Source organism: Lytechinus variegatus, chromosome 10 (genome assembly GCF_018143015.1).
Source record: "Lytechinus variegatus isolate NC3 chromosome 10, Lvar_3.0, whole genome shotgun sequence".
NCBI lineage: Eukaryota > Metazoa > Echinodermata > Echinoidea > Temnopleuroida > Toxopneustidae > Lytechinus > Lytechinus variegatus.
This window is the reverse complement of record NC_054749.1, coordinates 6,825,863-6,846,168: the sequence shown is the minus strand read 5'-3', so window position 1 is coordinate 6,846,168 and position 20,306 is coordinate 6,825,863. Positions and strand designations below refer to the sequence as shown.

General features: G+C 36.8%; 1 protein-coding gene across 1 annotated transcript; it reads right to left on the bottom strand.

The window, feature by feature from the left end:
• Positions 1 to 9,777: 9,777 nt before the first annotated feature.
• On the bottom strand, positions 9,778 to 16,790 carry LOC121422463. Its single transcript, XM_041617529.1, has 4 exons — positions 16,691 to 16,790; positions 15,865 to 15,946; positions 11,738 to 11,974; positions 9,778 to 10,738 (listed from the first exon to the last, which is right to left on the bottom strand). The coding sequence occupies exons 2-4, from the start codon at positions 15,943 to 15,945 to the stop codon at positions 10,496 to 10,498; spliced, it is 561 nt and encodes a 186-aa protein (XP_041473463.1). The 5' UTR covers position 15,946; positions 16,691 to 16,790; the 3' UTR covers positions 9,778 to 10,495.
• Between the last annotated feature and the right edge of the window lie 3,516 nt (positions 16,791 to 20,306).

Below are 20,306 nucleotides of genomic sequence, written 5' to 3'. Positions count from 1 at the left end.
GGCTCAGCAGCCAATCAGAATCAAGGTTTCCATGGTAGTTGCCATAATGGTAAAGTTACAACAGTTGTAACTCTTTATGAAACGGGCTCCATTTGGTATTTATTTGGTGAAATGATTGTGACAAATACTATGGACAACTTTCCCTATTTGCACTCATCACCATCCGTCTGGATTTCTGAAATGCTTTACTATATAACATTTCACAATGACAGTTAGATAGACTCAGGAAATTGCAACATAATGCTGCCCACATACAATGTAGTCTCTACATCCCCTAAGAGGAATCCCCTAACCCCTATTCTTGTATCTCTGCAGTGGTTAAAGTTTGTACATCACACAGCTTTTGAATTGCCCTCACTTGTTTTTCTTTCATTACATTGAATTTTCTATTAATTTCATTTTATTCATAAGTCTCTTTTTTTAGTAGGGTGGCTCCATTAGTGATTGGTATACTGTTGTCCTTGGAGGCACTAAAACAAAAATACAAACATAACATGGGTATAAAGAGTGTACAATGTAAGTTGAAACGAACAAACTGTAAAGAAGAGAACAACACAAAGGGCCAGTTTATAAATCAAGACTATTATAATGCCAAAATAAAAGACTAAATGAGGATTCGGTTTGAGCATTTAAAAAAAAAATTAGGTAAATTATTCAAAATGAATTCACCAGCAAAAGAAAACTTTGCCTATTTTCGTTCAAACTTTGGGCAAATCAAACCTGTGCTTTGTGCACTACGAGTACGAATACTCTGAACATTTTCAGATTTTTTTAAAGATATTAGACAAATGGGCTGGATTTTGGAAAACAGAAAATATCGTTTTACATTTAAAATATTTCCATCTATCTTTGATGGGAACCCATTTCAGTTTGTTTAGATTAATTTGGGTAGGAGTTCTTAGATTTTTTGGAGCTCCCAAAATTACTCTGGCCATTCATTTGTGTTGTTTGATCATGACATCTTTTCTGTTCTGAGCATAGCTTGACGAGGCACGACTGCTACCTCTTAATGTAGCTTGATAAATTCATACAGTCTCTCTTGTAACCTAAGGTCTGCTAATTCATCGTTACTTGCTGTACCACAATCATGGAGGGAACAATGATTTCAACATGCTGGACCATTCCTACAAACTTCTGAAAGACATCCACAATATTTGTTCTACCACTTTAAAAAATTCAGTTTTTTTCATTCAAGCTTTTAAAGGGGAATCCAACGCAAATAAAAACTTGCTTTTAGAGGAAAAAGGAAAATCAAGCAAGTTGATAATTGAAAGTTTGAACATTATCGGACAAACAAGAACAAAGTTATGAAGTTTTAACAGTTGTGAATATTGGTAATCACTATTCCTATGGAGATTTTAAATTGGCAACAAATGTGATGTAAGGCAAGCACTACTCTTCCATGTACTCTAATACATAAATTGACTAAAATTACATTTTTCAAATGTTTTACCTTAAATTATATTTTTCTTTAATGAGAACATAAAACAATACACTACCTTGGCTATACTTAGATTACAGCCCCAGGGGAATGGGTACTTGGGAGAAAACCACAAATCACTGATATTAAAGTACATGGCATATGGGAAAGTTGTCCTTGCCCCTTGTCATAATTTACTTACCCAGTTGCCAATTTGAAATCAACATAGTCTTAGATATCTCGATTTTAAAACAGCCATAACTTTCTTATTGCTTGTCCGATTTCTTTCAAACTTTCACCATTCTGTTTTATTTCATTTTCTCCTTTCAAACACAACATATTATGACCAATGCTGGATTCCCTTGAAGTAATTATTATTCTTCCCCCTCCTTTATAGGTTTCCATTCATTTTTTATTTTCTTTACTGAGCCATGAGCATCTTTCCATTATGGATACCGGTGCATTACAATCATTATTAATGTTATTTACTTAATTATCAGATTTTTTCCTTATGTCTAGAGCACCCTTCCCCATGTTGATATCACTTTACTACATCAAGTGCTTATCATGAAGAATCTTTCCAATCATTCCCAAGCTGCAGGGATTCGATTTTAAGGCGCGCGAGAGCGATCGCGCGCTACATGCGCGCCTTAATCCATTTTTGGTAGCGCGATTTATAGCGCGCCTCGCGATCGTTGACCTGCGCGGAAATGCCTAAAGTCGCCCTCGAAATCACCCAAAATCATGCTTATTGCCGAGTAAATAACAACTCAATATGCTCGAGCTCCGCTTACCATTTAAAAATAATCCAAAAACCAACACTCAAAGTCATGAATAATCCTTAAAAATAGCGCGAGTAGCGCAGATTCAAATGCCGAGGTTGCGTTATTTTTTCTGTACCACGTATTTCCATACACATGTGTACCAAGTACGGAAAAAAAAAATCAATGCAACGGTCGGGAAACAGTTGCATGTATAGGGGTCCATTATGACTACCACCATGTGCAATTTCGAATGCACATGTTTCCCCTACAGAAATCACGGTTCTGTGATTAAATAATTCGAATTACACAGGAAATAAATCCCTGAGACTTGTAACCTAGCATTGGTGAGTTGTCATTCGGCTTTGCTTTTCAAAACGGCTTAGGCCTATTAACTTCCAAAATAAGTTACCTTATTTATTAATTATGACTAAAAAATCATTTATTTTCTTTTTCTAGGGGATGAGGTATTATATCAGACAATAAATCATCAAACAAAGCTCCATCTATTTTACAAGGCTGGCGGCCCAGCTCACGCATTGGCGCTTTTACTAGCTAGCCAGTTAGAGCTCTGTCTCTGCCAGAGCTCTGGGGGACAATTCACTCAGTAAAGGCCTCAATGATGGTGATTTTCTGTTTCAGACAGAGTTTACATTTCATGAATATTATTCAAAACTGCCAATAAAGTTTGATGATTTCTTCATTGTCATGTATATTTAAGTTCTTAATGAATACATTCTCACCGAATTTAGACTCCCCAATAGAGAAATGAAATTTTCATGGAGATCTGCGTTTTCAAAGAACTTCAGGAAAAGTTAGGGGATGTGGGCCTTTATTACATGTACATGGCTGAGTACAGGGTATTGTACTGGAATAGATGGAGTATAAATTAGATATTGAATTCATTTATATCCAAGTCCAACTCACAGTCACACACACACGCACACTCACCCACACACACCCACATCCACCCACACACACCCACATCCAAGATTCTAAGCATGAAAAATAACTTTAAAAATCATACAATATTGAATAAAAAGTAATAATTCATTAATAAGTGAACAGGTATATCCAAGTCACACACACATGCACTCACCCACACACACCCACCCTCACCCACATCCAAGATTCTAAGCATGAAAAATAACTTTAAAAATCATACAATATTGAACAAAAAGTAATAATTCATTAATAAGTGAACAGGTATATCCAAGTCCAACTCACAGTCACACACACACGCACTCACCCACACACACCCACATCCAAGATTCTAAGCATGAAAAATAACTTTAAAAATCATACAATATTGAACAAAAAGTAATAATTCATTAATAAGTGAACAGGTATTCCTCAAAATACAAAAAGTAGCATTTAAAAAGAGCCCCCGAAATGCAAAAGTAGCCCCCAAAATTTGCCAAAAAAAATTAAAATGGAGCCCCTGAAAAAAAAATTGTTAGTTACTTAACTTTAAGCCAAAGTCAAACCTAACTCAAACATGTTTTGATAACACACAATCTAATTACAAAACATTGTAAAACGATTACAAATACTTCCTTTGGTTGTTGATTGTAACTTTATAGTACATACATTTCCTCCATCTGTTTTGTTAATTGGACAAAAAGCTCCCCTTGTATGATGAAGAAGAGCTTTTTGCAGTGCTCCTCTACCGCTCTCCTTAAAAGATCTAGGAGAGCTATTTATTGCTCCCCTCATAATTGTAAAACTGAGTCCCTGAAGCTGCCTGCAAAATCAAGAGAATTCAGAAAAGACATCGGGGGGAGGGGGAGGGGGGGGGGGAGGCGGGGCACTCATATGTGGTAGAAGGAAGTACCCTTGAGGACCTTTTTTTAAAGGGATGGTCAGGGCTGGAAATATTTACATGTATATCTTAATACATACAGAAGAATTCACTGAGCAAAATTTCCAAAAATTTCATCAAAATCGGATAGCAAATTAATATTTTGTGAAAAGTCGTCATGAATACTCATTCTGATGGGCTGATGATGTCACATCTCCACTTTCCATTTTCTAATGTTATTACATAAAATCATATTTTTTTCATTATTTCATACTTGTGTGAATAATATGTATCCCTTATAATGAAATAAGTCGCAGCAATAAATATCTAATGCACTAAATCAGTTGTCAATCCAATTTTTCTAGTTCTTGGAGGAAAAAAATTGAATAAACCTAATTTCATATAATAAAATACAAAAGAACAAGTGGGGATGTGACATCATCAGCTCACCTAATGAATATTCATGAGATAGTTTTCACAAAATAATGCTAAACTTTAAAATCCTATTATGATGAAATTTTTGGCATTTTGCTCAGTGAATTCTACTCTGTTTATTTAGCTATAAATACTTTCAGCCCAGACCATTCCTTAAATCTAAGTTGGCAGCTATACACGCATGTGGTGTCTAGGTATCGATAACAAAGACGGCAAAATCATGGCGACATAAACAGACTGGGTAAGTTAACTCTCGTGCTCTTAATTATTTTTCAAATTTATTGAATAAATGTATGGAACTTCTCCAAAACTCCCTTCTTCAGTTCTCTTTTTCTTTTTTTCCTTCTTACTTCCGGTTGGAGCTTGGATTGGAACCTCTCGCTGCTGATCGAGGCATCATCTGTCTGTCGCCTTACTCACTTAGCTAGCAGGAATTGTTGAAAGCCATGGGTTTCATAATGGTTATCAACCAATATTACGACTAGTCTACTCTCCAATAGTATTGGGTATTTATTTTTCTGACTAAATAAACCGATGCCGTTGGGAATTACACACACTCAAATTTTTGATGGAATAAAGCCATATTTTGGTATGTATCCAACTTTTCCTTCTTAAATCTCTTAGATATATGTTAGATAATTCTTGATAAAGCTTCTCCATATTTTTTTTTCAATTTTAGTGGAGGGGACATGTGGAAGTCTTGCCTAGAGGGCTCCAGGCTAGCGATTTTCGATTCTTGTGTGTTCTCATGGACATGATGGAATCTTTTGCTGTCTACCACTGCCTACCCCTGCCATCCCTCCCTGAAGTAGGCCTAGCGCATCTAATTTTGTCTGAAGGAGAGCAGCAATAGACATTCTACTTTGATCGATGAACAGGCTTAGTTCCAGAACAACATTGGAGCATTTATAATAGTAGACAGCTGGCAGCCGTCTGTTTCGAGGAGTTTTTTGAAACATTTTTTCTTTTTAATTTCTCCTCGTACACAGATGCGTGCGTCGCATAACGTTGGCGAAGAACAATAGAAAACAAGATGGCGGCGTAAACATCGGGCAAGTCTCTTCCGTCTTCCACTGCACTACGCGGCTGGGAGCCCTCTGGGTTAGGGTAGGAGAGAACTTTTCATTTTTTTGAGGTTCCAGTTTGTGCCCAGATGTCAGGAAACTGCCACTCGTTAGACCTTCATCCATATAATCGTGGTAAGTGCTTGATTTCTGTTTTAACTATTTATTTGGAGAATTATTTTGACCATACTTCACGCTTGTCAGGTGAGTATGCCTTTACACGTAAGGTCCTGGGCTCCCGCCCGCGTAGCGGGCGGGATTTCCCTGGCCTGGGTTACCTACGAACGAGGTTATTCATTAACCGACAAGATATTGAACGAGTGGGACCCCTGTCCGTGCCCTGGCGTTGCTCAGTCTCGGGTCGTCGATAATGAAATCTGTGATTTATTCTGGAATTGTGAACTACTCTTTGTAATTTCGAATATAGTTCAAGATATATATCGAATTTCTGGTATGCCAAATTTCTTACTGATAGCGTGCAACAAATCATGAAAAATCACATATTAACCTACCGGATTAACTCCAGGATTCAGATCGGAATAGAACCTCACCTCCTGACGACGTGAGCTAGCTCTATCTATATCTTGGGATTTGCTTTAGGCCTAGGATAGTCGATCGAGTGAGCTGGTGCATAGTGCTGGTGCGCCAAATCGGATATCTCCCCCCGGGGGGGGGGGGGGTGGAGGGGCTTAAGCCCCCTACTTCGAGGTTAAATTGTTGGTAATTTTTGTTGATGTTTTTCTTTCGTTGCTTGCGAAACATGTTTAAAACATTGAATTGCGACAGACTGATAGAATATTTGTTTCCGCCCATCCCATTTGGTTAACCATGCATCGATCCATGGATCCTGAAAATACTGACCTGAAAACGGGACATTACTGTTTTACCTCAATTTATATCAAAATGTGAATTCTGCATTACTCACCTGACCGAACACTTTTATTATATTCAACCTTTAATTGGGTCTGAATAGATTAACGTGGATCACTCAAAGGCTTTGGTTTCAATGCAATACAGATATCCACCATACCGTCACAAGCACATAAAATCATCTCAACACGGGGCAACGTATTTTGTCTGTGTGTTAATGGGGATGGGGGGGGATGCTTCATCTTTTTCATTATCAATTAAATCACATTGGCTACGCGAATAGGACTTTTCCTTTGTGCTGTCCCAGAGGTACGGTTGCCCTCTGCTCCGATCACTCCATCTTCATTCATTCTCTCTCTAGCCTCTTCCTCCTTCCTCTCCCTATCCTTCTTATTTTTTCCCGTTCTTCGTATCTATTTTCTCCCCCTTCTCCTCTTCTTTTTCCTTTTCTTCTTCTTCTTCTCCTCCTTCGGCTCCTCCTCCTTCTTCTTCTCTTTCTCCTCCTCCTCCTTCTTCTTCTTCTCCGCCTCCTTCAAAGTATAGGCCTTGGTCTCAAAAAATGAACCGTACAATGAATAGGCCTTTGACAAAATAAGTTTTAATATGATAATATAAAAAGTGTAGAATAACGCACTTACACTCATAAAAAATATAGTCAAAGTGACAGATTACTGGTGAATATGCGTCAGACTTCCACCCATAAAAATAACCAATATCAATCAAAATTCTGGTAGATTCTTAGATGCGAACTGGTATCCGAACGAACAATTTGACGTTTTCTGAACATTAATTGTTTTTTCAACACATGTTGAAATAGATCATAGGGCTAGCTTGCCTCCCATACAAGTTCATTTGTTGGTATATAGTTACGCTTCAAGGACGATTCTGTTCACATCCAGAAAAACGTTAATAACATGTGTAAAATGTTCACTAACATTAAAACGTTCAGAAAAGGTTAAAAATTTTCATGAACCCTTTCAGGAACCTGAAGGAAAATATCACTTTGCGATACTTTGAGATACACATGACAAACAAACAAGCAAAAAAAATACAACATCAAAGCTTTCAATTACACCCATAATGCTGAGCATATAGATATTTTGGAGTAAAATTAATTAACCCAAGAATGTGAGCTAAATGAAAAATTTTCGTTAATCAATTGCCTTTTAAAGCATTGTATTTATAGTCCAAAATCGTGATTGGGTATACGAAAAGATAAGTTTGACTGAAGTTTAAAAAGGTAAAACTTGAATATATTGGTGAATGGAATTAATAAAGGCAGGAATGAGAGCTGCATAAAAATCATTAATATAATACATTTTCAAAAGTATTACAAAGTAACAGTACAACATTATGAAGCCTATATGAACAGAGACGTTTCATTTAAGTTTTAAAATGTACATTTCTTTAAGTAGAAATATTGGTGAATAAATTAATAAAGGCAGGAATGTGAGCTATGGAAAATTAATACATTACTTTAAGTGTAAAAGGAATGTGCCCAGGAAAGTTTCGTCTGAGTTTAAAACATGTTTAAATTAAAAGTACTGGCCAGTCAATTTAAGGCAGGAATGTGAGCTACCTAGAAATCCATGAATCAATTACTTCTCAATGCATTGCATTTTTAATGCAATATTGTGAAATGGTTTATAAACAGATACATGTATGCTCCATTAAGTTTAGAAATAAATAGGCCTTATCAATGCACAAATATGGGCTATATACTTGGAAACTCATTAATATATACCTCAAAGGCATATTTTCAGTGCGATATAATGTAGGAATATACAAACAGATATGTTTCATTTAAAGCTTGAATTTTTTTTATCTTTAAAAAATAGTCGAATTAAGGCAAGAATGTGAGCTTCATTAAAACTTATTAATAGTCTCCTTTCAGCCCAACATTATGGAATGGTATATCCGTATAAATATATGTGTTTATTTCAGTATAACAATGTATACTTGAAAGCATATTAGATTTAAATAGCTCCGGCAGAAAATGTACTATGATATTCAGCAGATTAATAATTCAGTGACAGTATACTGGGCAAACATCTCTAAAATTCACTGATAAAAATACATGTACATAAATCAAACAATATATAAATACACACACACACACACACATACAACCCCATATACATCCCTCCTCCTATTTGTACAAGAATAATACAACTCCCATGTGCAAATGTATACATAGACTACTGATATGTAGCAACACAATATCATCAATATCACAAGTTATTCCTTTTCTTTCTATTTTCGGTTCACTAATCATCATGCAACACATTATATATTCTAGAATTTAGTATATAAAAATGCATCAGTAAATGTGACCAATCGATCTCATATAAAGGCACGATGTCAGTCCCTGACCAAAATGATCACAGGCCTAGACATGGAAGAAATAACGTGAAAGACGGTTGCTGTCATATCTTGCCCCAATACCCTCGGGAGGGGGGGGGGGGGGTTCATGAAAATGTCTTTTCAGTCAGCTCTGGCAATTTCAGTAAAATTCGTAGCCTTTTATTGGCTTGAGAAAGCCCCCCCCCGAAAAAAAAAAAATCTACATCTAGTGTTCGAATGGTTATCATTTAAAGCCGATGAAGATTTATTTCAAATCAAGGTAATCTTAAATGGGTACTAGATGAATACATCAGCAGGCAGTGAGTCAGAGTATGGTTACCCCTCCCCCCACTCCCGTCAGCTAAATTATTTTTCTGATACATTTTCTTGGCTTCAGATCAGGGTTAATCAGGGTTCATTTTGTATCATTTACTATTTCTTCTTTTGAACAAAATGTTGGCAATTGCCAGTGACGTTCTGTAATAAATTCAATTCAATTCATCAATTCCAAGACGTCACACATCTTAAATAATAGTATTATAATTTACAATGACGCGAGCAATTAATTCTTCAGCGTATAGCGCATACAATAGCAAGGTTATGGGTTCGAATCCCAGTATGGGCAACAAAATATTGAGGTGGGTCCTTGAATGGAATAAAAGTTAAAGTCGGTATGGAAATACCAAGAGAACGACAAGTCGTTATAAACAACATAAATTCACCACAATTCCCCCGTCATCAGAATTGGCCATTTTGTGACACAGACTAACATGGCATATAGTTGAATTGTTTTATAAAATAATGATAATATGTCTAAATAGAGGGGTTAGTAATCATTAATGTAATACTGTGATCGGCATATAATGCTTGTTTTTTCTAACGTCCCCATCCCCATTATGAGCTAACTAAAAATTTTAACAATAAATTTGTTGACAGCCCCCAAAATATAGGAACCGTGATGTATGTTGTGGTGAATCCTAAAAGAGGGGCAAAAATAAAAATAAAAACAACAACAACAAATAACAAAAACAAAGAAGAAATATATTAAAGGTTATCACTTTTGCCTATCTGGTCATTTTTTTGACAAGCAAAAAAAAAAATCCGTCTAAAAATAAATAAATAAATAAAAGTTAACCCATGCACGCATTAATGATTTATACCACTACTGCCCAGATTGTTTTCATATATACAGTTGATTCAAGAACAAAAAGAGCGATGTACATCATGCACATTGACCGCGCCGCGTATTGAACCCAGGGACACGTTTCTTAAAGTTACTACTATAATTGTAACTTTGCCATTATTATTAGCACCATAACAGGGTTCAGCAGTCAATCACAATCAAGGTTTCAATGGAAGTTATAATAATGGTACAGATACGATAGTGATATTAAGGCTTTATGAAACTGACCCTTGGAATTTCATGTGTAGTCAGGCGCCTATGGACACTCGGCCACAGCAGTGGGACGGCGTCTGGGCCTCTGCGCCCTCTTGTGTTTGTGGTGCAATTTTGTTTACTTTAAAAAAAAAGAACTTGTGATTCGCCACTGAATGGTTGTCTGACCCCCCAAAAAAAAAAAAAATGCCTGAAAACAAACGGTCCGAACATGGATGTATTACCTTCATGGTATGAATATGGTCGATTAATAATAATGTATTTCAATACTAGTAAACAAATATAATAATTTTCAGAACCCCTTTTGATAGCACAGAGCGGCATTCGCAAACATTATGAAGAAGTCATGATGTAAAAAAGTGTAAGAAAATGACAAAATGTAAGAAAAGTTGCAATGAGGCTTCACTAGATTGAGGTGTTATTCACGGCGTACTCGCTGACCGTGCTGGTCGTTGCCATGGCGACCGTTGTTGTTACATTGTGACCATCCCCTTCCTGTGGCACACGAGTCACACTAACCCCCGTCACGACCATGAACAGGAACTGAAATACTGCCAGCGAGATGCTGAGCCAGTGATATACCTTCTGGAGCTTGCGTGCCTTCTTCAGTGTTTCGACTGAGCACTCTCCTTCTCTGGGCTTGAAACGCTAATAACAACAAAGAGCAAATTATGTAAAATAATGATTATATCACAATTGTTTTAAATCCACTTGTTACCATTGTTCATTATTATTTGCCCTTCTTGTCTTCTTCTTTGTATCCTTAATTCTTCTACTTCTTAATGATAACAATAATGGAATTTTGACGAATTCTCTGGAATTTGCAATATCATATACCTCTTTTAATAGGTACAGAAAACACTTATAGAGCTGTCATCTAGTAAGGAAAGTCATATTTATTAAGATTATTATGTTAATTTATGCCATTATGCTTATGACCTTAATAGGCGGGCAAATACATGTAACTATGTTAACATTCAATATTTATAGGTATACTTATGGCAGTGGTGAATTCGTCTGAAGACGGCCAATCATGGATACAGCTCTGGATCAAAACATTTTAAAGGTTGGCGGCTCTGGGAGTTAATTTGATTTATGCATGTATCCATATAATAGCTTCCAGTGCCTGTTTGCATGCTTGAGTACCCACCTCAAGAATGCATGGTTCCACTGCGGGTGACACTTTTGTTTTAAGTGGGTCTGTGGTTGATGTCGTGTTGTGGGTGCTCAAGCATGCAAGCAGGGTAAATTTATGTATATTTATTTTGTTAATATATTTATATTCACATGTATGTATTATTCTGATGTATTTATAGCTTGTGATTGACTATTCTTTGTTCCGATGCACTTTTTGTTTTTAAGAGTCTGATGACTATTTAGGTTTTTTTTTTTAATTGAACATGACAATAAAAATAATTGCATTGTATTGAAGGTCGTCAACAGGATTATCATCCTTCAACCCTATTTGATTATCAAGGTAGAGATTCGATAGTGGTAATTTGATCATTTATTACAAAAAGGGACTTCAATGGACTGATGGTACAACGCAATTAATTGGGACTATAAAACATAGGGGTTTAGCTAGGCCTCGATCGGCTCGGGGCTCATGATTTTTGTGCCAGTAAAATTATTTCCTTCCATACGCACCCATTTTCGGACCAAAATCAAGATGAGCAGCACAACAACGTGGGCAAAAACAAGAAAACTGAGAATGACGGACAAATAGTACACGGCGCCATCTTCGGGGGTCGTCATGACAACAAACATCCCGGATGTGATCGTCATGAAGAGTTGCGATGCGTTGATCTTGGTGCTTGCTGTGATTTCATCTTTGAAAGTTTTGACAATCCTGTCCGTGAGAGAAGTGTCCCCGGAAGTGTCATTCTACATGAAGAACAAGTGATATTTATACAAGTAAAATATACAAGTCGAACATACGCAGAAGTCGAAGAAATTGTTTACACTAGAACCCGTTGCATAAAAGTTACTATTAAGGTAGCTTTGCATTCCAATGTTAACTACCATGGTAACATGGTCCAATATCCAATCATAATCATTGATTCCATGCAAGTTACCACTTGATGGCAAAGTTACTATGATGGTAAATTTTATGCAAAGGGACCCAGCTTATGCAAAAAGATGTGTTATATACCTCATCTAAGTCGATATTAGATTCTCCCAGGCAGTGGCGTAACAGGCAGGGGGGGGACAGAGGGGCAACCTGCCCCCCCCCCGCGGATTTCACCGGGAAAATAAAAAAAAAACGGGGAAAAGAGAAAAGGGAGGGAGAAAGAAAAGGAAAAGAGAAAAAGAAGGGAGAAAGAAAGGGGAAGAGAAAAAGGGAAAAGGAAAGGAGGGAAAGTTGAAAAGGAAAGGGAAAGGTGTAAAGAAAACGATTTGTTTTTAATGAAAATGGAAGAAAAACACGAAAAGGAACGAAAGAAGAACATTTGAGAAGTAACAAATTATTCCGAAAAAGGCCTGTGCAATAGCATGAAAGTAAGTAAATCATAAGATGACAAAATGCCAAGCAATGGCGGGAAACGAAGGTAGAATGAAAGTAGTCAAAAGCTAAATTGGAAAACAAAGAAAAGGGATGAGAAAACAAAAACTTAATAACACGACCGGGCTGCCGATTGAGGATTGAAAATAAAGAGCGGGATGAAAGATGGACAACATACAATATTGTGCTATAAGTTTGCTAAATTTTATGCAAATAAGCTACCAGGCCGGCTTTGCCCCAGACCCCGCGCAGTGGGGTCTCTTCACCGATAACCTTCAAATGGGGACCCTTCCTACTTTAAGCTTTACATTCAATCACTGGTGTACACGCGGGGGGGGGGAATAAAAGAAATTATAGGAGACAACGTATAATGAAATGAATGGAAACAATGAAATGTATTATTTGCTGAATATAATGGAAAAATCTATTACATTATTAGAATTTAATTTCAAAAGGCATTTTTTTTTTACCATATTCCCCACATTGCTATGTTTTGCCCCTTCAAAATATTTGGTTCATTACGCAACTGTGTTGAATAAATGTGTTGTGTAAAAGCCATATTCTGTATATACATGCGATTGATTAAAAATAGCGGCAATCTGCGAGATTTAAATGGCTTTGAATTCAAGAAGTTCCGGGGGGCTCCGCCCCGAACCCAACCGCAAAGCACTGCCGTATATGAGTATGGAAGGGTTGGGCCATGGCCCCAAAAGTTCTACAACCAAGAACAAAAAAAAAGGAGGAAATAAAAGCAAAGGAAAAGTGTAGGATGTGATTAAATTTACTAATGTCGAAAATATCTCAAAATTAGATTCTCATGAACATGTGATTTTATTCCTCGCTCGCTTCGCTCGCTCGGGACTTAAATTAAGCAGCTTTTTAGCACATGCACCATACTCCGCCCCTCGTTTTTTTGTACTTTTCACGCTACTACCGCAAAGAATCCAGTTCACAGTGGCGTACAGACCACTAAAATGGAATGGAAAGAGAAAAGGAGTGAAATACATTATTTTCTGGATATCATGTCAAAATCTATCGCAACTTTCATTTTCAAAGATAAATTCTGCCCGATGCGCTATCTGGCCCTCTCAGAATCGTCGCCTCGTTACACCATTACGCCTGTTCATACCATGATATGACCGGGAATTTTTTGGCTCTTGCTCCCCCCACTCCCCGGCTACCGACCCCTGTTACGCCGCTGCTCCCAGCTCGAACATTTCCTGTGGTTCCAATAGTTTTGACGCCAGAAAAGTTCCCTCTACAGAATATTGTCCATGATATACTATGGTTATCCTCCTATTTACCATGTTTACAATGCGACCAAGAGTTGTGATGTTACTCATTAAAAAATCTCCCCTTTTGACATTGAATAAACACACACACACGCGCACACACACATATATATATATACAAAATATGATTTTTTGGCTTCACCAAATTTTCTAAAGGGTAGACAGCTCCGGAGAACCTTGATGTAAGCTGCGCCTACCATTATTCTCTTCATCCATTTCTTTTACAATATATATACACACACAGACACACAATTATTGCCATGATTCCTTTTTGTTGGGGGAGGGGGGCTGTTCTTTTTGTTTATAGGGACTACCTGTCATTGGTATTCACTTCTGGGGCGGATCCAGGATTTTCCAAGGGAGGGGGGGGGGAGGTACATGACTCTCAAAAGGGTGGGGGCACACTGGTGTATTAACGACATACAGTGCGTATAAAAAAACGGGACAGATTTGAAAAGTCTATAAATTTTTTTTTCATATTATGATCTCTATATTTTGGTGTCAATAGGTGCTCTTGAGTCTTATTCTTCAAATGCCATTAAAATAATTTAGTTTCGTTCATGCTTGAGCGAACACGGAATGTTTTTGTCTGGGTTAAAAAAGGAGGCTTGCGCCAAAATGGCATAAAATGATAAATATGGTGGTCGGACTTCTTGCTAATCAGCAGACTTCCTCTTAACCTTTTCATTATCTTTGCCATAATTTTCGAATTATGCGGTCAAAATTCATTTCCAAATCTACTTATTTGCTTTAAATAGTTCTGTTATTCCTTATTAATCTGTTCTCTTTTAGCTTTGAATATTCCTTCTTTAGGCAAGAACATTTCGTTTAAACCAAAGTATGGGAGAGCGTGATTTTTTAAAATGCTTTCATTATGTGCTACAAAGGTTATGGTGCCTTTGAACAGTGGCATACTGAGGGTGGGGGCTCGGGGTGCTCAACCCCCCCCCAATAAAAAAAATATTACCAAGGAAAAAAAGGGGAAAGGCAAATAACAGAAAACATAGAAAGTGAAGTATGATATCATTTTATGAATATTATGTCAAAATCACAAGATTGGATATTTTAATAAAAAAGTGAAAATTTTTGCTTGCTCGCTTCGCAACTTTTTAATACATTTTACCCGATCTGCCATATCTTGCTCCTTCAAAATTGACTCAATGCACCATTGCCATTGAAAGACATGAATCCTTTCCTGTTTGTCCTGTCAAGCACATAATTAAACTTGGTGAAGGATTCAATACCGTAACCTCTTGAAAATAGGATTCATGTCTTTTCTAGGTACCATAGCATAATTTGTTTCACCAAATAATTATTAAAGGTACCATAACATATTTTGTTTCACATAATAAAAGGATTTGAATAATTACAAATTTTCCCAATTAATGGAAATCTTTTTACTTGGGTTGACAAAAGTCTATTCTTTTCTTACTTATGAAGGAAAATTCAAGGGTAAAAGAAGTTTAATTGAAAAACAATATAGGTAAATAAATAAATTTGTAAATGAAATTTGACAGCATAATTCGAAAATTATGGCAAAGATAATGAAAAGATTTAGAGGAAATCTGCTGATTAGCCAAAAGTCTAATCATCAAATTTCTCATTTCTGCCATTCTGGCGCAAGCCTATTTTTGAACCCCCGACAAAAACGTCCCGTGTTCGCTCAAGCATGAACAAAATTTATTGTTTTAAATGGCATATCAAAGATAAGATCTTAGAGCATCTATTAACATCAAAATATAGATATAATAATTTGAAACACATTTTTTTATAGACTTTTCAAAACTGTCCCGTTTTTTTTATACGCACTGTATTTGCATTAAAAATATTGATTGACTATGGCTCTCAAGGGTGGATTTTTGTACTGTGGAGATCGAACAAAAAACAACGTTTGCAAAAAGTTCGTTCACCTGTAGGCTTTGAATGATAATAATGATTAATGCGAAGCAATTCACATCAATAATCTGCAATACACATACCTGATTTTGATCTATCTGTGGGCTTTCCGCATCAAACATGTCCAATGCCACATTTTCAGCATCACGTTCGTCGTCGGCCATGCTATCAGTTCGTATGTCAAAGTCGGAATTAAAAAAAAATAACGAGACTTTGAAGTTGAAAGAAAGAAAAATATAATGGGTTGCAAAATTAAATTTGAAGTTAGAAGATGAATCTAGTTGGATTCCACAAGGTGACTAGTCACCTCACATTTGAAGCCTTTGCCACCTTGTGGCGCGACTATCTGGTCGGACTTTGAACTTGAAAATGAGCCAAGTCAATCATTCGAACACGTACTGTTAAATAATAATTTGACAATTTTGTTTGATCATGAATCATCTTGAATGCGAAATGTCTGGGATGGCTAAATGGAAATGGTACGCATAACGCGGCATAAGTGACACGACTACTTGCATTAGTAGTACTTTTTTACAAATTACTACTACTACTACTACTACTACTACTACTACTACTACTACTACTACTACTACTTCTACTACTACTACTACTACTACTACTACTACTACTACTACTACTACTACTACTACTACTACTACTACTACTTCTACTACTTCTACTACTACTACTACTACTACTACTACTACTACTACTACTACTACTACTACTACTATACCAATACCGCCACCAAATAAGTGTTATTACATCTTAACAAGAAGGGACTGAACATAGTGTGGGTGAACTGAAACTGAAACAAGACTTACACTTCCGATAGTTTGACAGAACAAGTACAGTAATTGATCAAAACGGATGAAACTATAAAGCCTCGATTATCTTTCTGCACTCCACCTTTCGATATGTCAACGACAGAAGTAAAAATACAGCAAAGAAGGTGAAATATTGCGTTATATCGGCCTATGGTCCTCCCCCTATGTCGCAATCTACGGCTGGGAATCCCCAAAATCAACGCACCTGCCAAATGCCTGGCAGATATGTCTTTTCTTCTTTTCTCTTTCTGGTATTCCCACAATGAGTCACTCCGGGAGTCACTGGGCGTACAAGCATTGGCACAGACTCACGATTATTTGACAATAGCTGTTTCTATGACATTTGCTCCGCTAATACACACTAATGGAACAACCAACTTCAACCCCACATTAAAGGCCTACCCGAACTTAAAACAAAACCCTGTATTGCAACACTAGCCGTATATCTTAAACGAGTAAAAACACGGGGCAGTTATCGCAGAAGTATCATCGCGTTTAATGAATTCAATTCAAATCAATTCAATTCTTTTAATTCATTTCCATTCAAAACATAAAACAAAGTAATATAAAACAATACAAATCAAGTACAATTTTACAGAAGGGCATAATGCGAGCGCGAAGCGCGGGCAATTTCTTTTCTAATTTTATGTATTTTTCCTAAAATTTGGACATTCTAGGCAATGTTTGTTATCTTGAAAAATATGTGTATGCAAATATACTACGAACGCGAAGCCCGAGCAGAAATTGTTGATACAGTTTTGAACTGAATATCGAAAAGGTAGGCCTACCTATTGCTTGCAGTTAGCCATGAAGACGTTACATATTTCAACAATCAAATAATGCGAACGCCAGCGAGCTGAAATTTTTTGACACTTTTGTAACTTAAACAAAACAGGTATATGAAAATTTCGAGATTCAGACATAAAAATGAGACACTCTATTCATGTTTTGTAAATAATGAAAGGAGTAATTGGGGATCTTCCTTACATTAATAATGCAAGCACAAAGCGCGAGCAGATTCACGCGCGTGTTTCAGCATTCTAAATACACCTTTTATCATAAAAATCAAAGCGAGCGCGAAGCGCGAGCATAAAATATTTGATATTCCGATCTAAAACAAGTGTCAATTTCAGCTCTATATTTCAAGCACTTTGTAGGAAAACTGTGAGGTGGATATGGATCGCATTTAATAAAGAGCTGATAGTTTTCATTATTATTATTTTGAGTTTTGACATAGGACCGGGGCATCCTTAGGACATGTCATCATATGAAAATGATGACTTTTTTTATTTTTTTAATCTTTTTATTCCTCATGCTAATTGCGAGATGAGACAACGTAATCATTAAATTTATATCTTATCTATTAATGCATAATGAGGGCGCGGGATTAATGCGAGGCAAATCGCGAGCCGAAATTTTTGATAAACTGTCATGAAAAGCGGACTTTAAGTAGTTTGTTGTGTAATCAATATTAACATACATAACGTTTTCACAATCAGACCTCAAAAGGGATATTTTTGAAAACTTTATGGAATACACGAAAATAATAAGTACCTGATAAATCAAAATTTGCGAGCGCGCAGCGCGAGCAGAAAATGTTTATATTCAAACCATAAAACTGATATTTTTATAGAGCACTTTATAAAAATCAATTTGTAAATCACACACGATAATGGAAGTTCGATTCCGAGGTGAAATGTTTTGTATATTGACTACTAAACTTGACAAGCTCCATATTGAACAAGTTATGTCAATCACCCAACAGGCAATGGCATGCGAGCGCGAAGCGGGAGCGAAAATTTAATATAGTGACATGAAAGATTATTTTGATTTTCCAAGTCTTCCCCTCATTTTAATATTTTTATTAACTCGTCTTCCTCCTCTTCTTTTTTATCAACTCCTTTCCTTTTTTTTCTCGGCCCCCCTGGATCCGTCTATGCACAGAGGTGACTGCAATAAAATAAACACATGCGCTACGCGATTCAACATAGCAGCAGTAACTCTGAAAATGACTATGAAATAATCATTCACAAAAACAGCATTCATATAACATGCTACTAGGTTCATTGACCCTTAATTACATTTGAGCTTGATCAAGATACCTACGACTTGTGCAAGATGAGCAATGATACAGGATCACCCCTATGTCCACATTTCATTAACTATATCCACAAACTTTCAAAGTTATGATGGCAATTCAACAATTACCTACAACATGGCCAAAGTTCATCGACCTTAAATGACCTTTGACCTTGGTCGTGTGACCTCGCACATTGTGTTCAGCGATACTTGATTACTCCTATGTCCAAGTTTTATGAATTAAATCCATAAACTGTCAGTTACGATGGTAATTCAACAAATACCCCCAACATGGCCAAAGTTCATTGACCCTAAATGACCTTTGACCTTAATCATGAGACCTGAAACTCGGGCAGGATGTTCAGTAATACTTGATTAACCGTATGTCCAAGTTTCACGAACTAGGTCCATATGCTTATAAGTTATGCTGTCATTTCAAAAACTTAACCTTTGGTTAAAATTTGATGACGCCGCCGCCGTCGGAAAAGCGGCGCATATAATCACAATCTGCAGTGCAGGAGAGACAAAACGTAATAATGGGTTTTCTCGAATTGATATCTGTTGCCTTCCTGTTGTTAATAGGCCCGTACGACCTTTTCTTATCTTTCTCCATCGACCCCCTCTCAGGGGCTTGCTCGTTCTCCATCTAATTAATGTTTAACTATCTTTTTCGGCCTTATCCGTTGGTTTCCCTTTCTTTCATCTGTAAATTATCTGTCTGCCCATCCATCCACAACAGAATCATGCACTCACTCTCTTCCTATATATTCAAGGCAGTGGTCACATTTTCTTTACATCTGTTGGTCCTCATTTCCTTTCTTTTTTTACGCTGTCCCATATTCAAAATAGTTTCTTCGTTCATACTTTCTCTTCCTTAAGTCAATTTATTTTTTTTATGTTTCTTTTTTTTCATCTTATCTTCCTTCTTCATCCACCTTGCCATTTTCTCTCCCTTTCAGTCATTAAAAAAGAAGAAACTTTCTCCCCCAAACCCAACCCCATCTACCAAATTTCTTTTTTACCGCTTCCATCTCTTTTCTGGGGGGGAGGGGCATGCCTTCACGTCCCTGCACAAATCGATACTAATAATACTCTAGTTCAATACACAAGCCTATTTTGATTGATTGCTTTAATCAACATGACAAATCCATTGATTTCAAATCTAAAAGAAAGTACGCTCGCGCATCGTCAGTGAGTCTTTGCACTCACTACGCGGACGCTTTCTACAACACACCAATTCCTTTCAAAATACAAGCCAAAATCACAATGGACAGGTGAGAGATTTATGTCACAAGTTGGTGGACAAGGACAGCGTGACCCTGTTGTACAAAGAGTTACAACATTGATTGATCCGATCAATCGTAACTCTATGGAAATCCATCAGTGTCATAATTTTTTTCTACGAAAAATTTGAACAATGTCCTTTTTATGCAAAGAGAAGCGCAGTGAATTTTCAAGAAAACAATGAATGCATGAATATACATCACAGCTGGAAAATATTTTGAACAAACATGCATAAGAGATGTTGACGTTGCTGGCCGTCCATAGTTGCGATTGATCGGATCAATCGTAACTCTTTGTACAACAGGGCCCAGATCATCCGAAGATACAGACCAGAT